A 17,928-nucleotide genomic window follows, 5' to 3' on the forward strand; every position below is an offset into this window, starting at 1 on the left:
ACCAGCAATCTTATGTTCTCTCCCCAATTTATTTTACGATTTCCAGACTGTCCTCTGGAGAGTTTCCTCTCAGGTCACCATAAATTCATGAGAACCAGCCAATAAGGGTTCCATGCTCTCTACCCAGCTACAAATGAAGCAGTTCTTTTATTTGTGTTATATATTGGGCTTCCCAAGAACACTGTCTTAGGTCAGGTTCCCCGGAAGCAGAGCTGAAGCAGTTTTAGGTACACACAGTTTATTGAGGGATGCCCTGGAAAGGAGTCTGTAAGGGAGTAAAGGAAGCAGGATGTGATCTCAGGTAAATTCTAGCCTTGGTCTGATCCATGGTCACTCTAGATTGTAAGTTGCACTACAGAGTTGTTCCACCTTGAGACTAGGGGACCAGGATTTGTGCCCCTGTATCCATCAGTCATTGGCTGCTTGGGGTGACACATCTAAAAATTTTCTGGGTGGGACAGCTCATCCAAAGAAGGATGTGTCCAGAGAAGGTCACAGGCAGACGCATTTAGCCATAGGACTTGCAGCAGCTGGGAAGTACTGCCTAGTGAGGGAGATTGGACAGGACACCATCAGCCTCCGATGACCTAAGTGGAGAAGACAAGGCCAGGACCAGAATACTTAATTACCATCTGGCATTTTGGCCTCAAGCATCAGTGTGGAATCACAGTGAGTAGGGCTGGACCCTGAGGAGCCACAGGGGCTCCCGTTCAGAGGGGCTTGGGGTCTAGAATCCTAATAGGTCAGGCATTCTCACTGGTCCTTTCTTCCTGGGTCGACATTAAGTCTCAGCCTTCTGCATCACAATTTTGGATGGCTAAGAAAAGTGAGAAAAAGGAAAAACGAAGAGACCAAATCTCCAAATGGAGATATAAACCTTAATACTGTGGCTTAGTATGAAGCAAACCCTTGTTCTTCATGCACTGTCTTAAGGCAGATTTAGTTGAGTGCTTACACCGGGCCCAGCACCCTGTGAGGATGTGAAAGCAAATTCCAAGGAGCAGTTCCAAGGCCATTTGAGCAATGGCGTCTTGACTAAAGTAAATGCTGCTGTAGGCTATTTGGTGTCCACAAGAAGGGACAGACCAAGAGAGGTGGGGCTTAGGAAGAGTCTAGGTCAGCGGGGAGTGCTGAGAAGTATAGCAACAGCCCCAAGCGAGCCTGCCAGGGACTCCAAGGAAAGAGCTGAGGTCAGCCAAGTGGCAGTATCTGAGGAAGCCAGTTAAGGTCAGTGTTCAGAAGCCCAGGCCAGGGAGCTGGGCTCAGGCAGAGGGAGATGGCATAGAGGCATGGCAGGGCCAGGTGCTGGGTGAAGGAAGATGAGAATAACTTACTTAGCACCTACTACTTGCCAAGAACTTTGAATACATTTAATCCTCACAATAACCTTGCAGGATAACTATGAGATTCAGAAAGATGAAAACAGTGCTTCTCAAGCTTTAATGAGCATATGAATCACCTGGGATTGTGTTAAAATGCAGATTCTCATTCAGTGGATCTGGGGTGGGCCCAAGATTGGTAATGCTACACTGCTGGTCCACAGACGGTCCTCTGAGTTTCAAGAGGTTAAAACCCTCACCACAAAGTCAATGTCTTTATTATTATGAAGGAAAGGTACGGAATGAATGGCAAGAAAAAAAAACAGTCTGGTTTGAGAGTCTACTCTTCCAGACAGAGTCATGGCCATGGACTCTGGACCGTGGCTGTCTGCTCTCCTGGGTGTGGGCAGGAATGGGTAGGTGTGGGCATGGAGGTGTGCTGCCCTGAAGAGGGGAGTGGCCCACTCTGGATGCTTGGGAGATGGGGGGGGTGGCTCTGACAGTTCTCTGGGGTGACTTATTCATTTCGAAGCATCTGACCCAGTGTACTTTAGTCACTGCTCATCGTTGGTTTAATGATCAGTTAATTTGGATAAGATATTATGGTAGAAATTACTTTTCAGCAGCGACTTTCAAATTGTCAGCCTCAGAATGAAGCGGACTCCACTTCTCAGAAGTTCTCTTGATCTTTCTTTTTTTTTTTCTTTCTTTCTTTCTTTCTTTATTTATTTTTTATTTTACAAATTTAATCAGTTATACATATACATATGTTCCCATATCCCCTCCCTTTTGCGTCTCCCTCCCACCCTCCCTATCCCACCCCTCCAGGCAGTCACAAAGAACCGAGCTGATCTCCCTGTGCTATGCGGCTGCTTCCCACTAGCTATCTACCTTATGTTTGGTAGTGTATATATGTCCATGCCGCTCTTTCACTTTGTCACAGCTTACCCTTCCCCCTCCCCATATCCTCAAGTCCATGCTCTAGTATCTTGATCTTTCTTTAAAAAATGGTTTGTTCTTTATCTAAGACCTTCTCGTGGGACTTATTATTAAATTTTCTCCTCTATCTCATTATAAATATTGGTACATAAGCTTATTGAAACATTTATCAGGGCCCCCTGCTAGTTTTTAAATTGTGATAGTTATTATTATGTATGTTTTAAAAGACCTTGCGGGCTTCCCTGGTGGCGCAGCAGTTAAGAATCCGCCTGCCAATGCAGGGGACACGGGTTCGAGCCCTGGTCCGGGAAGATCCCACATGCCGCGGAGCAACTAAGGCTGTGCGCCACAACTACTGAGCCTGACCTCTAGAGCCCGGGAGCCACAACTACTGAAGCCCGTGCGCCTAGAGACCATGCTCCGCAACAACAGAAGCTGGTGCAGCAAAGAAGACCCAACGCAGCCAAAAATAAATAAATAAATAAATTTTAAAAAATAAAAAAATAAAAAAAAATAGAAGACCTTGCATTCATAATATGCTCTACAGTTTCTAGAATGCTTTCATTGACATTTTCTTCCTTTTGATCTTCACACAGGAGATCACTGACCCCGGAGGTCAGTGTTATTTTCTCAGTATATAGAGAAGGAAATGGAGGTACAGAAAGGTGAAGTAAACCGTTAAGGTCCTGTGGCTACATAAGGGTGGAGATATTAACATTTTTTGAGTATTTGCCGGTGTCAGCCACTGTGCTAAGCTTTACGTGTAGTAGGTCACTTAGTTCTTGCCCCAACTCCATTATTATCCCCATTTTGCAGATGAGAATGCTGAGGCCTAGAGGATTACCTATTTATTCAAGGTTACATGGCTAGCAAGAGGAAGAGCCAGGGTCAGAACTGAGGCATTGGTGCATGTAACTTCTACACTAGAAAGGGCCTGTTGCAATGTCTGTGGCCATAGCAGAAGAAAAAGCACTTGTGAGGATTTCTCTAGCCCTGTCCTAGCATAAATGGCATCCTGGCCAGCCACAGGGAAGACCTCTGGAGGCTTGGAAATGTCACTGTCATATAGGAGGAGGGGTTCTGCCAGACTACCAAAACAGGTAGATGGTAAGTAAAGCCTCTTAAAATCATGTGTGGGACCCAGACAGCACCACCTCTGGAGGGTAACTGACACTTACACTTCGGTGCAGGGCCAGCTCCAAACCAACCCACCCCAGTCTGCTCCTCACTAGGTCTTCTGACTTCCCCTTGCTCAGCCCATGTGCATCACTTTGGCACCCGAATCAGAGTTCCAGCATGAAACTAAGTTCACCCAGAAGGTACAATGAAAAGACTTTAATAAAGGAATTGCTTATAGAGGGGTGATCCGGGTCAAGGGAGCAAACGGGGGCTTGAGGCACCAAGGGACCAGCAGCAGCGGGAAGCTGTCACCACCCTTTCCGTCTTGGAAGGAATAGAGAGGGGAAGAGATGTTCTGTTTTCTCTCTCCTCCCACCTTCCAGTTTCCTGCCAGTGCCTCTCATTGCTGGGTCTGCTCAGAAGCCAGCTGGCCAGGGAGCATGGCTGATGCAGTCCCCTGGGATCAGCCTCCTTGAGCACAGAGCAGGGCAGAGAAAGGTGGAGAGTGCGTGCAGGAGGGCAGAGTCAGGCACTGAAGAGCCAGTGCAGCATCACTAGGCAGTCTCTTCTCTCCCCCCTCCTCCACCTTCCACTCCACGTGCTGGGCAGCAATCTCCAATTCTGCATCATTCACCCAAAGTGCCCTTTTCCAAAGAGGCTTCCCTGCTACAAGGAATATGGAAGACTGGCCAGCAGGTGGGTCCTGTGTGTTTAAGAGTCAACCATCTGGATGTGTGAACTGGGTTTCTGGAATTTGTGTTGCTCTGGTGTGGAACTGGGTGTGAAGCATGCTGGCTGATGGGGGATGAGAAGTTACAGGCTGAACAAGGCAGTGGAAGCCAGATGTTACGTCATGGCACCAGGGCCCCCTGAGGAACAGTGGTCTGTGGGGTCCACACCTTGGGCACCTGAATGTCAAAGGATGCCCTAAGCATGTGAAACCTTGGACATTGTGAGAACAGACTCTGGAGCCAGATTGCTTGGATTCAAATCTAGACACCATCACTCACTGGTTGGGTGACCTTGGGCAAGTTATTCCTCTTCTCTGCCCTCATTTTTCTCATCTAAAAAATGCGGATAATAACAGTACCTACCTGAGTGGGTTTTTGCGAGAATTAACAGAGTTAATCCACAAAGTGGATTTTAGAATCCCATATACAGTAATCACCATCTAAAACCTAAATTTAAAAACCTGCAGGGCTAGTGTCCAATCAAATAAGGATTTTTATCAAAAATTGGTGAAAATGTGTCAAAGTAGAAGGAGGTGTAGGCAGGTAGTGGGAACCCAAACAAATAAAAAGGGAATATACTGAATCAGGTTCAAGGGCAGTGTATCCATCTGCATGTATTTTGCATTTCAGTCTCACCAGGAATCAGACTGCCGTGTTGGGACTTGATATGACTAAGTTGGCGAGTATTTATTGACGACCCTTTCTAGCTCTCCTAGGGAGACTCTCTCGTTATGTAATGTCCCACCCAATTCCCATGTAAAGCTCTTCCCAAAGAGAATTGAATTCACTTGGCATTTGACTAAATATTTGAGAAGATGTTTTAAAAAACCAGTTTAAGAAGATCTCCTAAAATCTTATTTTCTCCATTGTCAAAATTAGGAAACAACATTCCTACATGACAAGCTTGTTCTGAAGAACAAAGTGTCTGGCGCATGGTGCTCCTTAAACACAAGCTCTCAGTATCATGTTTCATGATTTTACCTTTGAAAAACTTGACAGGGTTGTACAAGAAAATATACTCTGTATTTTGACTACTTTGAGGAATTGATTTCTGTATTTGGATAATTAAACTATAAGACTTTCAATAAACATGAGATTAATTTATATAAAGTCATATTAGAGATGTAGGTATACAGTTCTACTATGAAATTATCTTATCAAAAAATTAAATCTTGGGCTTCCCTGGTGGTACAGTGGTTGAGAGTCCACCTGCCGATGCAGGGGACGCAGGTTCGTGCCCCGATCCGGGAGGATCCCACATGCCACGGAGTGGCTGGGCCCATGAGCCATGGCCGCTGAGCCTGTGCGTCTGGAGCCAGTGCTCCACAACTGGAGAGGCCACAACAGTGAGAGGCCCACGTACCCACCCCCCAAAAAATTAAAAATTAAAAAAAAAATTAAATCTTCATCTGATCAAGTCTCTAGATCCAACTACAAGGCTACCAAAAATACAGAGGACAGAAGAGTATGTTAAAGGACACCATGGGGATGCAATTAACAAAATCCGGACGGTAGGTGTTATGGACTGAATTGAGTCCCCTCCTCCCCTGGTTTCCCTGCCCCCGCCATCATATACTGAAGCCCTAACCCCCAATGTGACTGTATTTGAAGATAGGGCCTGTAAGGAGGTAATTAAGGATAAAAGAGATCATAAGAGTGGGGCCTTAATCCCATAGGACTGGCGCCCTTGTGAGAAGAGGAAAAGACACCAGTGATCTCTCTCTTTCTTTGGGTGTGCACACATAGAGGAAAGGCCATATGAGGACACAGCAAAAAGGTAGCTGTCTATAAGTCACGAAGAGAGCTCTCACCAGAAACCAACCCTGTTAGCAACATGATCTTAGACTTCTGGTCCCTAGACCAGTGAAAAAATAAATCTCTGTTGTTTAAGCCACACAGACTGGAATACTTTGTTATGGCAGCCCAAGCAGAATAATATGATAGTAGGAAACTCTACAGGACAAGCAACCTGGTTTCTTCAACAAATGTCTGCAACAAGAAGAGAGAGAGAGGGAGAGAGAGAAAGAAAGGGCACACACTAGGTGGAGGTGGACTCTAAAATTCAAGAAATTTAAAAGACACCAATCATTTGCATGGGCCTTATTTGGATACATATTCAAACAAAATGGAAAGAAGAAAAAGATAACTTTAACTACAGTATCTCTCAAATTTCACCATCTCCTTATAAATGAGGTATTAACATCATTTTGCAAATGAGAAAATAGAGGCTCGTTGAGGCTAAACAATTTTGCCTAAGATCACTGTAGGAAATAAACTTGTAAAGTGCTTAGAACAGTACCAATAGTCTAGGAAACACTCAACAAATGTTAGCAGATAGCAAAAAAGAAAAAAAAAGAAGAGGAAGAGGAAAAAGAGATGTTTACATTATTTATGACATTTATGGGACAATTGGAAATTTGAACACTGGATATTTTATTATATTAAGGAATTTTTATTGTTACTTTTAAGCGTGGTCAAGGTATTGTGGTTATCGGTTTTTTTTGTAAAAAAAAAAAAAAAGGTATCCAGATACATGCTGAAATATTTACAGATGAAATGAAATGATGTCTGGGATTTGCTTCAAAATAATATGGGGGATAGCATGTGATAAAATAAATGAAACAAGACTGGCTATGAGTTGATAGTTGTTGAAGCTGGTGATGGATTTGCATGGGTTCATTATACTATTTTCTCTGTTTTTTGTGTATGTTTGAAATTGTCAAGAACTCAGGTACTTTTTGTCTATAACCAACATATCTTTATACTTGTCTATCTCCACCCTCCCCCTTTGCAAGCAAGGAAGAAAGAAAGAAAGAAAAAGAGAGAGAGGAAGGAAGGAAGGAAGGGAGGAAGGGAAGGAGGGAAAACAGCATAAAGGTATTACCAGTAACCAGGAAAAAAAAATTAGTCATGGCAGGTTAACCTTCCTCAAAAAAAAGAAACTTTTCCTGTAAAAAATACGTTTAACGACTTCAAAAACAGACTTTTTATAAAATAGGAAGAAGGAAAGAAAAAATGGCAAAAAAAAATTGAGTTGTGGTTTTATGTGAAACTGCCACTCCTTCCAGACAAAATCACCTGCTCATCTTCCTTGTCAATCTCCATTGTCACCCCAATCATTTCCAGGAGCTGCCACCGGTCTGTTCCTCCGGGAGTGGAAGATCCAGTAAAATTCATTATTTTCTTGATCGCCACCAAGGCTCCAGGACTTATGGGACAGGCAGAATTGGCGGGATCTTCTGTCTGGTGTGTGCTTGACCTGGCAGATAAAATCAACAAGGAAGATATGCATACACCCAAACAATCAGTCCCCACAATGGGTTCTCACTTTGTGCTTAGTATGTGCTGGCTTTGTATGGGATGTAGTTGTGATTTTATTCCTAGCCTCAAGGAACCCACGATCTAGTAGGATGGTGTGGTGAATACACACAGAATTAATGCCTTAGCCCATAGAATAGGGCTTTTGAGCTTACCAAGTGTTTTCACAGATACGGTTTCATTTGATCCTTACAACAGGTCCTGAAAGCAGCAGAGTGACTATAGCAAAGTCAATTCCAAACTTGGAGTTATAAAATGACCTTGTGATAAACTTGAAGGAAATCCCCCTGAATTTTTTTTTATTGAAGAATAGTTGATTTACAATGTTGTGTTAGTTTCTGGTGTACAGAAAAGTGATTCAGATATATATATATTCTTTTTCAGATTATTTTCCATTATAGGTTATTACACGATATTGAATATAGTTCCCTGTGCTCTATAGTAGGTCCTTGTTTTTATCTATTTTATATACAGTAGTGTGTATCTGGTAATCCCAAGCCCTTTATTTATCCCTCCCCCCCACCCCCTTTCCCCATTGGCAGCCATAAGTTCCTTTTCTATGTCTGTGGGTCTGTTTTTGTTTCATAAATAAGTTCATTTGTATCACTTTTATAGATTCCACATATAAGTGATATCATATTATATTTATCTTTCTCTGACTTACTTCACTTAATGCGATCATCTCTAGGTCCACCCATGTTGCTGCAAATGGCATTGTTTCATTCTTCTTTATGGCTGAGTACTATTCCACTGTATGTATGTACCACATCTCCCTGACTTACAATCAGTCATTGGGTGCTAAGAGGTGGGTGTCTATCTGGGGTAGGCAAGAAAGGATTCTGACTACACTTAAGAGAGCTTAAATCCAACCAGTTACACAAGACATGATATGAAAAAAAATGTTTCTAAAATATGTTTTTTTAACTGACTCCCACTTAATATGTGCTGTTTTCTCTGTAAGACATACTGATCTCACTAAATACTTCTGGCTGGCAGTCTTTTACACCTACCGATTATGTTGTAGGTTTTCCTAGAGTCAGTTAGTTGGGTTTGTTCCCAAACCTGTTTATGCCAGTTGTGCTATTTCATAATTATGCAGTTAAAAAGAATATTATGTTAACCCATGAAATAATGAGTACAAAAAATAATGGGTTTTTTTAATGAAAATTAATTGGTGCCATGGGAGAACTTGATAAAAGTATTTTTATTAAGTAAAGTTGCTATTGAATAATATGTAAAGGAGACAACTTTGTGATGAAAATTGTAAAAATCTAGATGGATTCTGCTCTCAGATTGCTTTGTAGCTGTCTTTATGTTGTTGCTCTACAAAACTAAACTGGAAATTGTAGATGATACCTTATAAGTGGGCTTTACGCAAGGGAAAGGAGGTCGATTTTAAAGAAAAGGTCTTTGTCCTGTAGCAAAAAATTGGCACACAGGGTCCAGTGGTTAGGACACTGAGCTTCCACCACAGGTGGCCCAGGTTCCATCCCTGGTCAGGGGACTAAGATCCCACAAGCCACGTGGCTCAGCCAAGAAAAAAAATTGGCACACATTTCAATGTTTTAGAATAAATGCTAAATGCATTCCTTTTTATAATTTCCTCAGTTTTTTCAATGAATTTGGTGTTTTTAAAATTTATTTATTTATTTTATCTTTGGCTGCGTTGGGTCTTCGTTGCTGCGTGCGGGCTTTCTCTAGTTGCGGCAAGTGGGCTACTCTTCGTTGCGGCGCGCAGGCTTCTCATTGCGGTGGCTTCTCTCTTTGTTGTGGAGCACAGGCTCTGGGCTTCAGTAGTTGTGGCTCGTGGACTCTACAGCGCAGGCTCAGTAGTTGTGGCGCACAGGCTTTGTTGCTCCGTGGCGTGTGGGATCTTCCTGGACCAGGGCTTGAACCCGTGTTCCCTGCATTGGCAGGCAGATTCTTAACCATTGTGCCACCAGGGAAGCCCCAGTGAGCTTGTTTTCAATTTACTTTTTAAACATATTCTCCTAACAAACTACCTTTCTCAATTTGGTTAGATAAGAGGGCTTGTACTGAACTACACCTGCATGGAGCCTAAACAAAGAAGAGTCAAGGAGAGTCAAGGAGAATGAAAAGTTGATGACGTTCTCCAGGGCTGTCCACGCGACATAGGAGCAGACTCATATAACTACTCCTTGGAGCTCTCTCCGAGTGGAGGGCATGGGTGGTTGAGCTCATCTACATTGATGTCATTGGCCACTGGGGTTGTTTAACATCCCCCTTGTTCTGATTTCCTCTTCACCAAGAAATCATCTGTCTACGATCTGGCCATCCATGTACATTTCCTCCTAGAAGAGAATGTGCTGATGAGAGAAGACTTGAGTCCTGATTCCTGAAGCTGTTAACATTTTTCATTGTAAATTAGCGAAGTATTACAATGATGTATAATTTATAGGAGACAGTACTGCCTCTTATACTTCTAGTGAAAACATACCTTGAAGCAGGTGGAAGTCATCCAACAGTGTTAATATATCTGCCAATTTAAAAATATTGCCAACAGATTCAAAATGTTTCAATACCCCCTGTGACCTAAATGAAACTGCCAGTTTGCAATCCATGCTCCAGAATCCATGATGCAGAAGAAGGAGACATTCTTTTTGTGGTTGTTGTTTTGCTATTCAACTTTGCTATTCAACTGGGTCTCTTTGCATCAGCAAATGTATTTATTTGCCATGGATTGAGGACCTACTATGCATAAGACACTGTTCCAGGTGACTTACATACATTCAAATAATCCTCATAATCTGGCAAAATTTTGATTTTATAGATGAAGAAGCAGATAGAGAAGTTAGCTAACTTTCCCTAGCATGCACAGCTAAATAGAGCTAATATTAGAGGTCACGTTTCTCTTGCTTCAGCATTCTTCTTTTTCACTAAAAAATATCAATATTAAATTCATCAGTGTTCCCTTTTCCTGCAATTAAAAAATTTCTGTCACTCTAACTGTGAATCTTTTTTTTTTTTGCTTCATTTGCTAAACAATTACCACAAGTTAAGACTTCCAGGAGAAATAAATACTCCATATTATCAGGAGACATTCTGAAAGAAGCCAAGGTCAGCCCTTGGCTAAATAAATGGGCAGCGTCAATGGGTTCTGTGCTTGTGTGACCCCCCGCAATGCAGAGGTGCTAACATCGGGTTACACAGCAGACAGTTGCCCGAAGGAGAGTTAAACTTGTGACATTTCAACAGCCAACACAACAAAATTTATTATTAGCTGTTTACCATGTGCCAGGTACTGTGCTAAGAATTTGGAATGTCTTTAATTCTTACAGCAAACCTATGAAGAAATTGAGGTGCAGAAATGTGAGGTAACTTGCCCAAGGTCACATAATAGTAAATTGAAGAGACCAGATTCAAGTTCAGGTTTAGTCTGGCTCCAGAGTCCATGCCATTAATCACCTTGAGAGTCTATCTTCCAGTTATATTAACCGTTTGTTGGATGAACATTTCGTGCCTGGCACTGTGCTCATGATAGACACCCATAGTTTTTCATGACTTAACTTCTCTTTTCCTTTAATTTCTTGGGCGGCATAAGCAGGCAGTTTATGTTATATAGTCTGGCCCCTCCTTGAAGATGCTCAAATAACTTATTTTTTGAGGAATCTAGCAACTGTTATGCTAAAGAGAGTAAATTAAGGACTACAGGGTACTATGATGATGATAATTACAGTTTACTGAGTGCTTACTCTGTGCCAGGCATCTTACTAAGCACTTTATACGTAATATCCTATTTTATTACTTTGCACCAATGCTATGAGGCAGATACAAAGTAACCAAATATCTCCAAGAACCCTTAGCCAAGGTAAGGATAAAGGCATGACTTCCCTACGCTGATTGAGACACAGTTGGAAATAAGCTATAGAAGGGAGGGATTTTGAGAAGTGAAACCAATGGAAAAGAATAGATCCCAGAAAACATCCTCATGCACGAGTGGAAACTTTATCTACAACAGAGCTGGCATTGCAGATCATTGGAAAAATTAGAGACCATTCTATAGTTGGTGTAAGGGAAATCAGATGTACATGTGGAAAAAGAATTGGATACCTACCTCACACAATATACAACAACCAATGAAGTATGCAAAGAAAAGCTTCAAAACCTTTAGTAGAAAATATAGGAGAATATTGGTGTGATCTCAATGTAGGAAAGAATATTTTAAATGAAGAACAAAAGTGCAAGTCATGAAGGAAAGTTTTGTCAAACTCAGTGCCATTAAAATTAAGAAATTCTGTTTATCAAAAGGTGACAGAACGAATGTGAAAGACAAGTTAAAATCTGGGAAAAGAAATTTGCAAAACATATAACCAACAAAAAAATTTATCCAGGAAGTATGTTTTATAATATATATATTGTATATGTAAAACACATATATGCACTTATAGCAAACATATCTATAACACACATCTTAGAAATTAATTTTTAGAAAGGCAAAATCTAACAGAAAGGCATTTGACAGAAGAGAAACCATGAATGTCCAATAAACACATGCAACCATGCTCAATCTCATTTATCATTAGGAAAATGGAAATTAAACCTGAATGAGATACCATTTTATAGCATCCAAACTGATAAAACATTTTAAAAACACGTTGGTGAGGCAGCTGTGGAATAACATAGATTCTTACATACTGTTGGTGGGAATGTAAATTATTCCAACCACTTTGAAAATAATTTGGCATTATTTAGTGAAGTTGAACATACACATAAAATGTTCCGTTACCCAGCAATCCCAGGGATGTGTACGCACACACACACACACACACACACACACACTTACCCCAGATCAACTCTTACACGTGTGCAACACAAGGCATGTACAAATATGTCCATAATAGCATTTTCTTTGTAGTAGCAAAACAATAAGAAACAGTTTAATTGGCTACCAAGAGAAGAATGGATCATTTCTGCCATACTTACACAACACCTTACTGCAATGAAAATGAATGAACTTTAGCTATATGTATCAATATAAATGCATATTTCAAACAAAATGCCAAGTGAAAAAATCACATTGCAGGAGATTATATGCAATATGATAACATTTATATAAAGTGCAGAAACAGGCAAAACTGAACTGTATGTTGCTAAGGCACGCGTGGAAGTCTATTTTTTTTTTTGAGTGATGGAATCATATACCCAAACTTTAGAGCTGTGCTTACTTTGGGAGAAGGAGGGTCAGGAGAATGGCATGAAGGTAGGGCACAGAGGGGATTTCAACAGAACTGGGAACATTCTCTTTCATGAGCAGAGTGGTAAATCCATGAGGGTTCATGTTATTATTATTATTATTAAATTCCTTATACATTTTTGAAAGCTTGAAATAAGGTAGAATGGAGATAAGAGATGAGAAGATGACTGGAATCGTTGGCTACATATTTAATAACCCAAGGAAATAATATCTCTTGGAGATACCAACCCAATATTCTCTTTTATCTTCTCTATCAACCTTCGCCATCCCTCTTACCTCCTCCAGCCAAAAAAGAAAACAAAAACTAAACAAATAGTGAATGAATAACCCATAATTTGAGTGAAACCAGTTATTTATTTTAGTTTTTTGAAATAACACATGGAAATACAATAGTTTGGTACAGTGCCTGGTACAAGGTAACTGATCAGTAAATGTTATTTTTTTATTATTAAATTTATTTATTTTTGGCTGCGTTGGGTCCTCATTGCTGCGTGTGGGCTTTCTCTAGTTGGGGCAAGCAGGGTCTACTCTTTGTTGCGGTGCGCGGGCTTATTGCAGTGGCTTCTCTTGTTGTGGAGCACAGGCTCTAGGCACACGGGCTTCAGTAGCTGTGTCACGCAGGCTCAGTAGTTGTAGCTCATGGGCTCTAGAGTGCAGCCTCAGTAGTTGTGGCACACAGGCTTAGTTGCTCCGCAGCATGTGGGATCTTCCTGGACCAGGGCTCGAACCCATGTCCCCTGCATTGGCAGGGGATTTTTAACCACTGTGCCACCAAGGAAGTTCTAAACCAATTATTTAAAAAGCAAACCCAATAAAAAACTTATTGGTGAAATGAAGATACCAAAGATATTCTCATAAAGGCTGAGGGACAGGAATTCCCTGGTGGTCCAGTGGTTAGGACTCTGTGCTTCCACTGCAGGGGGCACAGGTTCCATCCCTGGTTGGAGAATTAAACCCCTCATGATGCGCAGCCAAAAAAAAAAAAAAAAAAAAAAAGGCTGAGGGAGGTGTTCTGTCATGATATTTGGTCTTCAGACTTTTTTTTTTTTTCTGTGAACTTTAAAAAAAATTTTTAAAACTATGTACAGCTCATAATTTTTATGTTTACATCTAAAACTTTTCATAAGTTTAAGAAGTAAAGAAGGCAATTCCCTATTTATTAGTAATACTGACATCTTAAAACAAGCTTTGTATAATTTTAAAAATGTTTCCAGTGAAATCTATGTACTATAGTAATTTGATATATAATCATCCATTTAAAATATACAAGAACAAGCTCTTCTTAAAATATTGACATTTAAAACAAGACTTTAATTTTTAAAAATGCTTCCAATGGAATCTATGTACCATAGTGATTTGATATCATTATCCATTTAGAAATGGTAGAATAAGCTCTTCTAAATGTTGCACCATTCTTTCTTCTCTTTGATTCATATTTTCATTCCTTTACCTTATAGAACTTTACCCTTATGAAACATACTTTGTGTCATATTTTTCTACAACAAAAAGGTGTGTATAAACTTAGAGTCCTTAAGTATCTAAGTACTAAAAAGTTTCTTCTGGATTGAGTCATACAATGGTTAATAGTATACAGTGGATAAAAACACAAATATACGTTTTGGTAGTTATTATTATTAAACACAATTTTTATTGGAAATTGATCTCTTCATGAGATGGATCAATTTTTTTCTTTTTTAAAAAAATACTTATTTATTTATTTAGCTGCATTGGGTCTTACTCGCGGCATGCAGGATCTTTTGTTGCGGTGCATGGGCTTCTCTCTAGTTGTGGCATGCGGGCTCAGTAGTTGTGGCACGCGGGCTTAGTTGCCCCGCGGCAGGTGGGATCCTAGTTCCCCAACCAGGGGTTGAACCCACGTCCCCTGCCTCGAAAGGTGGATTTTTTACCACTGGACCACCAAGGAAGTCCCCAGTTTTTTTTTCTTTCCTTTTTTCTACTCTTAAAGACAATAAAATAATATATCCATGTTGACAATTACTTGATGCTAAAGTGGAATAGGATTCAGCAGTGTCGAACAATACTCTGCAAAGAATAATTTGTGGTTTTAAGATTTGCAATTGAGGATACACAGATTCTGGTTAAACCAAAAGAGTGTTCCAAGGGAGAGTGTCAGGGGCTTATGAAGGCAAAAGCCGCAAGGTTGTTAGCTGTCTGGCAGGAATTACGATTGACTATGATGTAGGAGAGGAAATATTTGGCCTTAAGGGATAGGCTGTCATGAGTTATTTTAAGGTAAGGGTCCAATAAGTAGCTTGAGTTTCTGGATCATTGGGCAGGTGTTCTGGATGCCTGCATTAAGAAAATAAGTGGTCAAGGTTCAGATTCTATCAGTACTAAGATGTGCGTAAGTAAGTCCCACTTCCTCACTCCTAGCTCCATTTTAGAGAGCTCTCTTAGCAATACCAACTCCATTTTGATTTTCCTTTCACAGAATCAATACTCACCCTATTTTTTCCTTTTTTAATAGATGTAAACGCTGAGAAATTTTGTTCCTGTTTAAGCAGTGAGATTGGAAGTTTTGTTATAGAAACGTCATTTAATTCTTTGAATTCTTTTTGCATAAATGCTAAAAATCACTTAGTGGTTTTTTCCTCAAAATTATTTTAAAATAACTATCAGTGGATAATTCACATCTCCTTTAACTTTGTTGGGAGCAATGAATCAACAACATTTGACTTGTAAAAATATTTGTAACCAGTTATTAGAGTTAGTCACTCTCCCAACAATAACACCAATATTTCAAATTGTTTCTTTTCTTGGGAATGGGGTGGTTTTTGCACCCTGAAGCAATGCACCATTGTAAGATTTGAGATGGAAGAGAGGAGAGGAGAAAAGTAGAAAGAAGTCTATGGTAAATGGGAGCATATAGCTTTGGTCTGACTCTTTCTTAGACAGATTTTAGGAAACAGTGAAAATGGGTATTGAAGATCTGGAAATTGATTCCTTTAAAACTTCTCAAGACTCTACATGGAAAGTTTTCCAGACTACTCTTGGAGTGTAGTCTGTGTACAAGCAACATTGGAATGGCTGGGAGCTGGTTAGAAATGCAGAATCTCAGCCCCACTCCAGACCTAAAGAAACAGAATCTGCATTTAACAGAAATCTCAGGGTGATTCATTAACACATTAAAGTTTGAGAAGCACTGGACTAGACCATTACCACTCCCCCGTCCCCCAGACCTCATAGTTCATGCATTGACTCTTGTGTGGGTTCCTTCAAAGTGTAGGCAGGGACTTCCCTGGTGGCACAGTGGTTAAGAATCTGCCTGCCAATGCAGGGGACACGGGTTCAAGCCCTGGTCCGGGAAGATCCCACATGCTGCGGAGCAACTAAGCCCATGCGCCACAACTACTGAGCCTGCGCTCTAGAGCCCGCAAGCCACAACTACTGAAGCCTGAGTGTCTAGAACCCGTGTTCCGCAACAAAAGAAGCCACTTCAATGATAAGACCTGCAATGAAGAGTAGCCCCCGCTCACCCCAACTAGAGAAAGCCCGCGCGCAGCAATGAAGACCCAACGCAGCCAAAAAAAAAAAAAAAAAAAAAAAGTGTGGGCAATCCTTTAAATCCCTCTCCAGCATCTGCTGCTCATGATTCTGCCTTTAGTTCTCCAAGAAGTCCCCTGGTTCAGTTTCCAGCCACCTCTGAGACTGAGCTGGGCTTCCTGACTACAAATAATTTAAAGACTGCTTATGAAAAACCAGATGGTCCCTAAGGGATCCCTGGTGATAAGTGGCAGCTGCTGGTTCTCACTTCCTTCTCACTAATGATCAGATTTGGGAAAGAGATTCGTTTTCCTCTCTGAGTGTCACTTGGGCCTGTGATTTTGAATTACGGGATGTTAAGATTGGCAAGACCCGCCTGTGTCACAGAGAGCTTTCCTCCTATCACCCCTGTGAACATTGTGACCTTGTCATTAGGAGAGCTACAAATAGTTGCTTTTTTTTAAGGAAAATAAAAGCCTATTCAAATAGAGGGTCAAAAGCTACTGGCTCTAGCAAGGAGAAAATGGCAGTGATTGTATCGTTGAAATGTCTTTGCCTTTCCCTGTAGTATTTCTGCTGTGTTGACAGTTGTGCCATCCAAGCTTGGCCTGGCCCTCCACCCGCCCCTGGGCTCTGCGTTCACTTTTCATGTGTGTGAGATTCCAGATCTATAAACAAAGGGGCCCGGTGCCAAGGTCTCCCTCTTGGGCGCCAACACCCAAGTGTCAGTGGTGTTTGGAAGCAGACAAGCCGTCCGTGGGAGGAAGCATTTCCCTGGCATCATTCTCGCTTTGCCCCTGCAGCGGGAAAGCCTGTGTTACGCTGGACAGAGCAAGAACGGCTCAGAGTTCAAACCCTGCTCCATCACTCATTGGCTGGGTGATGTGGGCAAGTGACCTAAACTTTCTGAACTGCTGAGTCTCTATCTTGAAAATGGCATCAACTCAAATGGTTTCAGGAGAATTAAATGAGACTTAGAACACAAAGTATGTAAGTGGATGCTCTATAAAAGTGACTTTTCTCCTCCCCAAACAAATGGATGGTGTTGCTTAAAACCATTGCTTCATAAAGTCATGGGATCTTAGGCTGGAGCAATTCTTAAAAATACCTTATTTGCTCTTGAAGAAACTGGAGGGAAAAATAATCTGCGTGGATGAGCCAAGATTCAGATTTTACAAAAGGGCTAATTGTGCTAATGATAATTTAAGATGACGGTGGCCGAGAAGGGACACATTTCTCTACAGCTGATTGGCCACAGAGCTGTGCTGTAGGTTACGAGAACTCAGTCAGAATGCAAATAGAAAAGAAGAGAGAGGAGACAGGAGAGCAGAAGGAACACAGCCCTGAGAGTCCTCCAATGCACTGTATTTGCTGCTTTGAACAGCATTTCGAGTAGTGAAAGTAGATGTTAATATCAGTGGTTCTCAAAGCTTGGTCCCTAATCAGCAGCATCAGCATCTCCTGGGAACTTGTTAGAAATACAAATTCTCTGGCCCCAGCCCAGACCTACTGAATCAGAAACCCTGGTGGTGGGCCCAGCAGTGTTTTAGCAAACCTGACATGTGATTCAGCTGTATTATACACTAGAGGTTGGGAATTACTGGTTTACATTATAGCACATTATCATCTTTTCTAAAGCAAAGTAAAATGACATCATAAATGTCTTAGCATTTGAAATTCCTCACCTCCTTGACATATGCTGTGAAAATTCCCAGATATTATTGTCTGCTGATTCTTGCACAGTCACCAGATATAACTTCCTCCACTGCCTTGGGTGGGATTT

General features: G+C 41.2%; 1 protein-coding gene across 1 annotated transcript in view; it reads right to left on the reverse strand.

Annotated features, from left to right (window-relative positions):
* Window positions 1–7,025: 7,025 nt before the first annotated feature.
* Window positions 7,026–17,928, reverse strand: part of LOC132490531 (uncharacterized) — a 39,820-nt gene continuing 28,917 nt past the window's right edge. Inside the window, exons 4-5 of the mRNA XM_060098861.1 lie at window positions 17,831–17,914; window positions 7,026–7,367 (exon numbers count right to left, since the gene is read on the reverse strand). Of these exons, the coding sequence (XP_059954844.1) occupies window positions 7,151–7,367; window positions 17,831–17,914 (301 nt within the window). The 3' untranslated portion in view covers window positions 7,026–7,150. The remainder of the gene's footprint in view (window positions 7,368–17,830; window positions 17,915–17,928) is intronic.

Source organism: Mesoplodon densirostris, chromosome 5 (assembly GCF_025265405.1).
Source record: "Mesoplodon densirostris isolate mMesDen1 chromosome 5, mMesDen1 primary haplotype, whole genome shotgun sequence".
Lineage (NCBI taxonomy): Eukaryota > Metazoa > Chordata > Mammalia > Artiodactyla > Ziphiidae > Mesoplodon > Mesoplodon densirostris.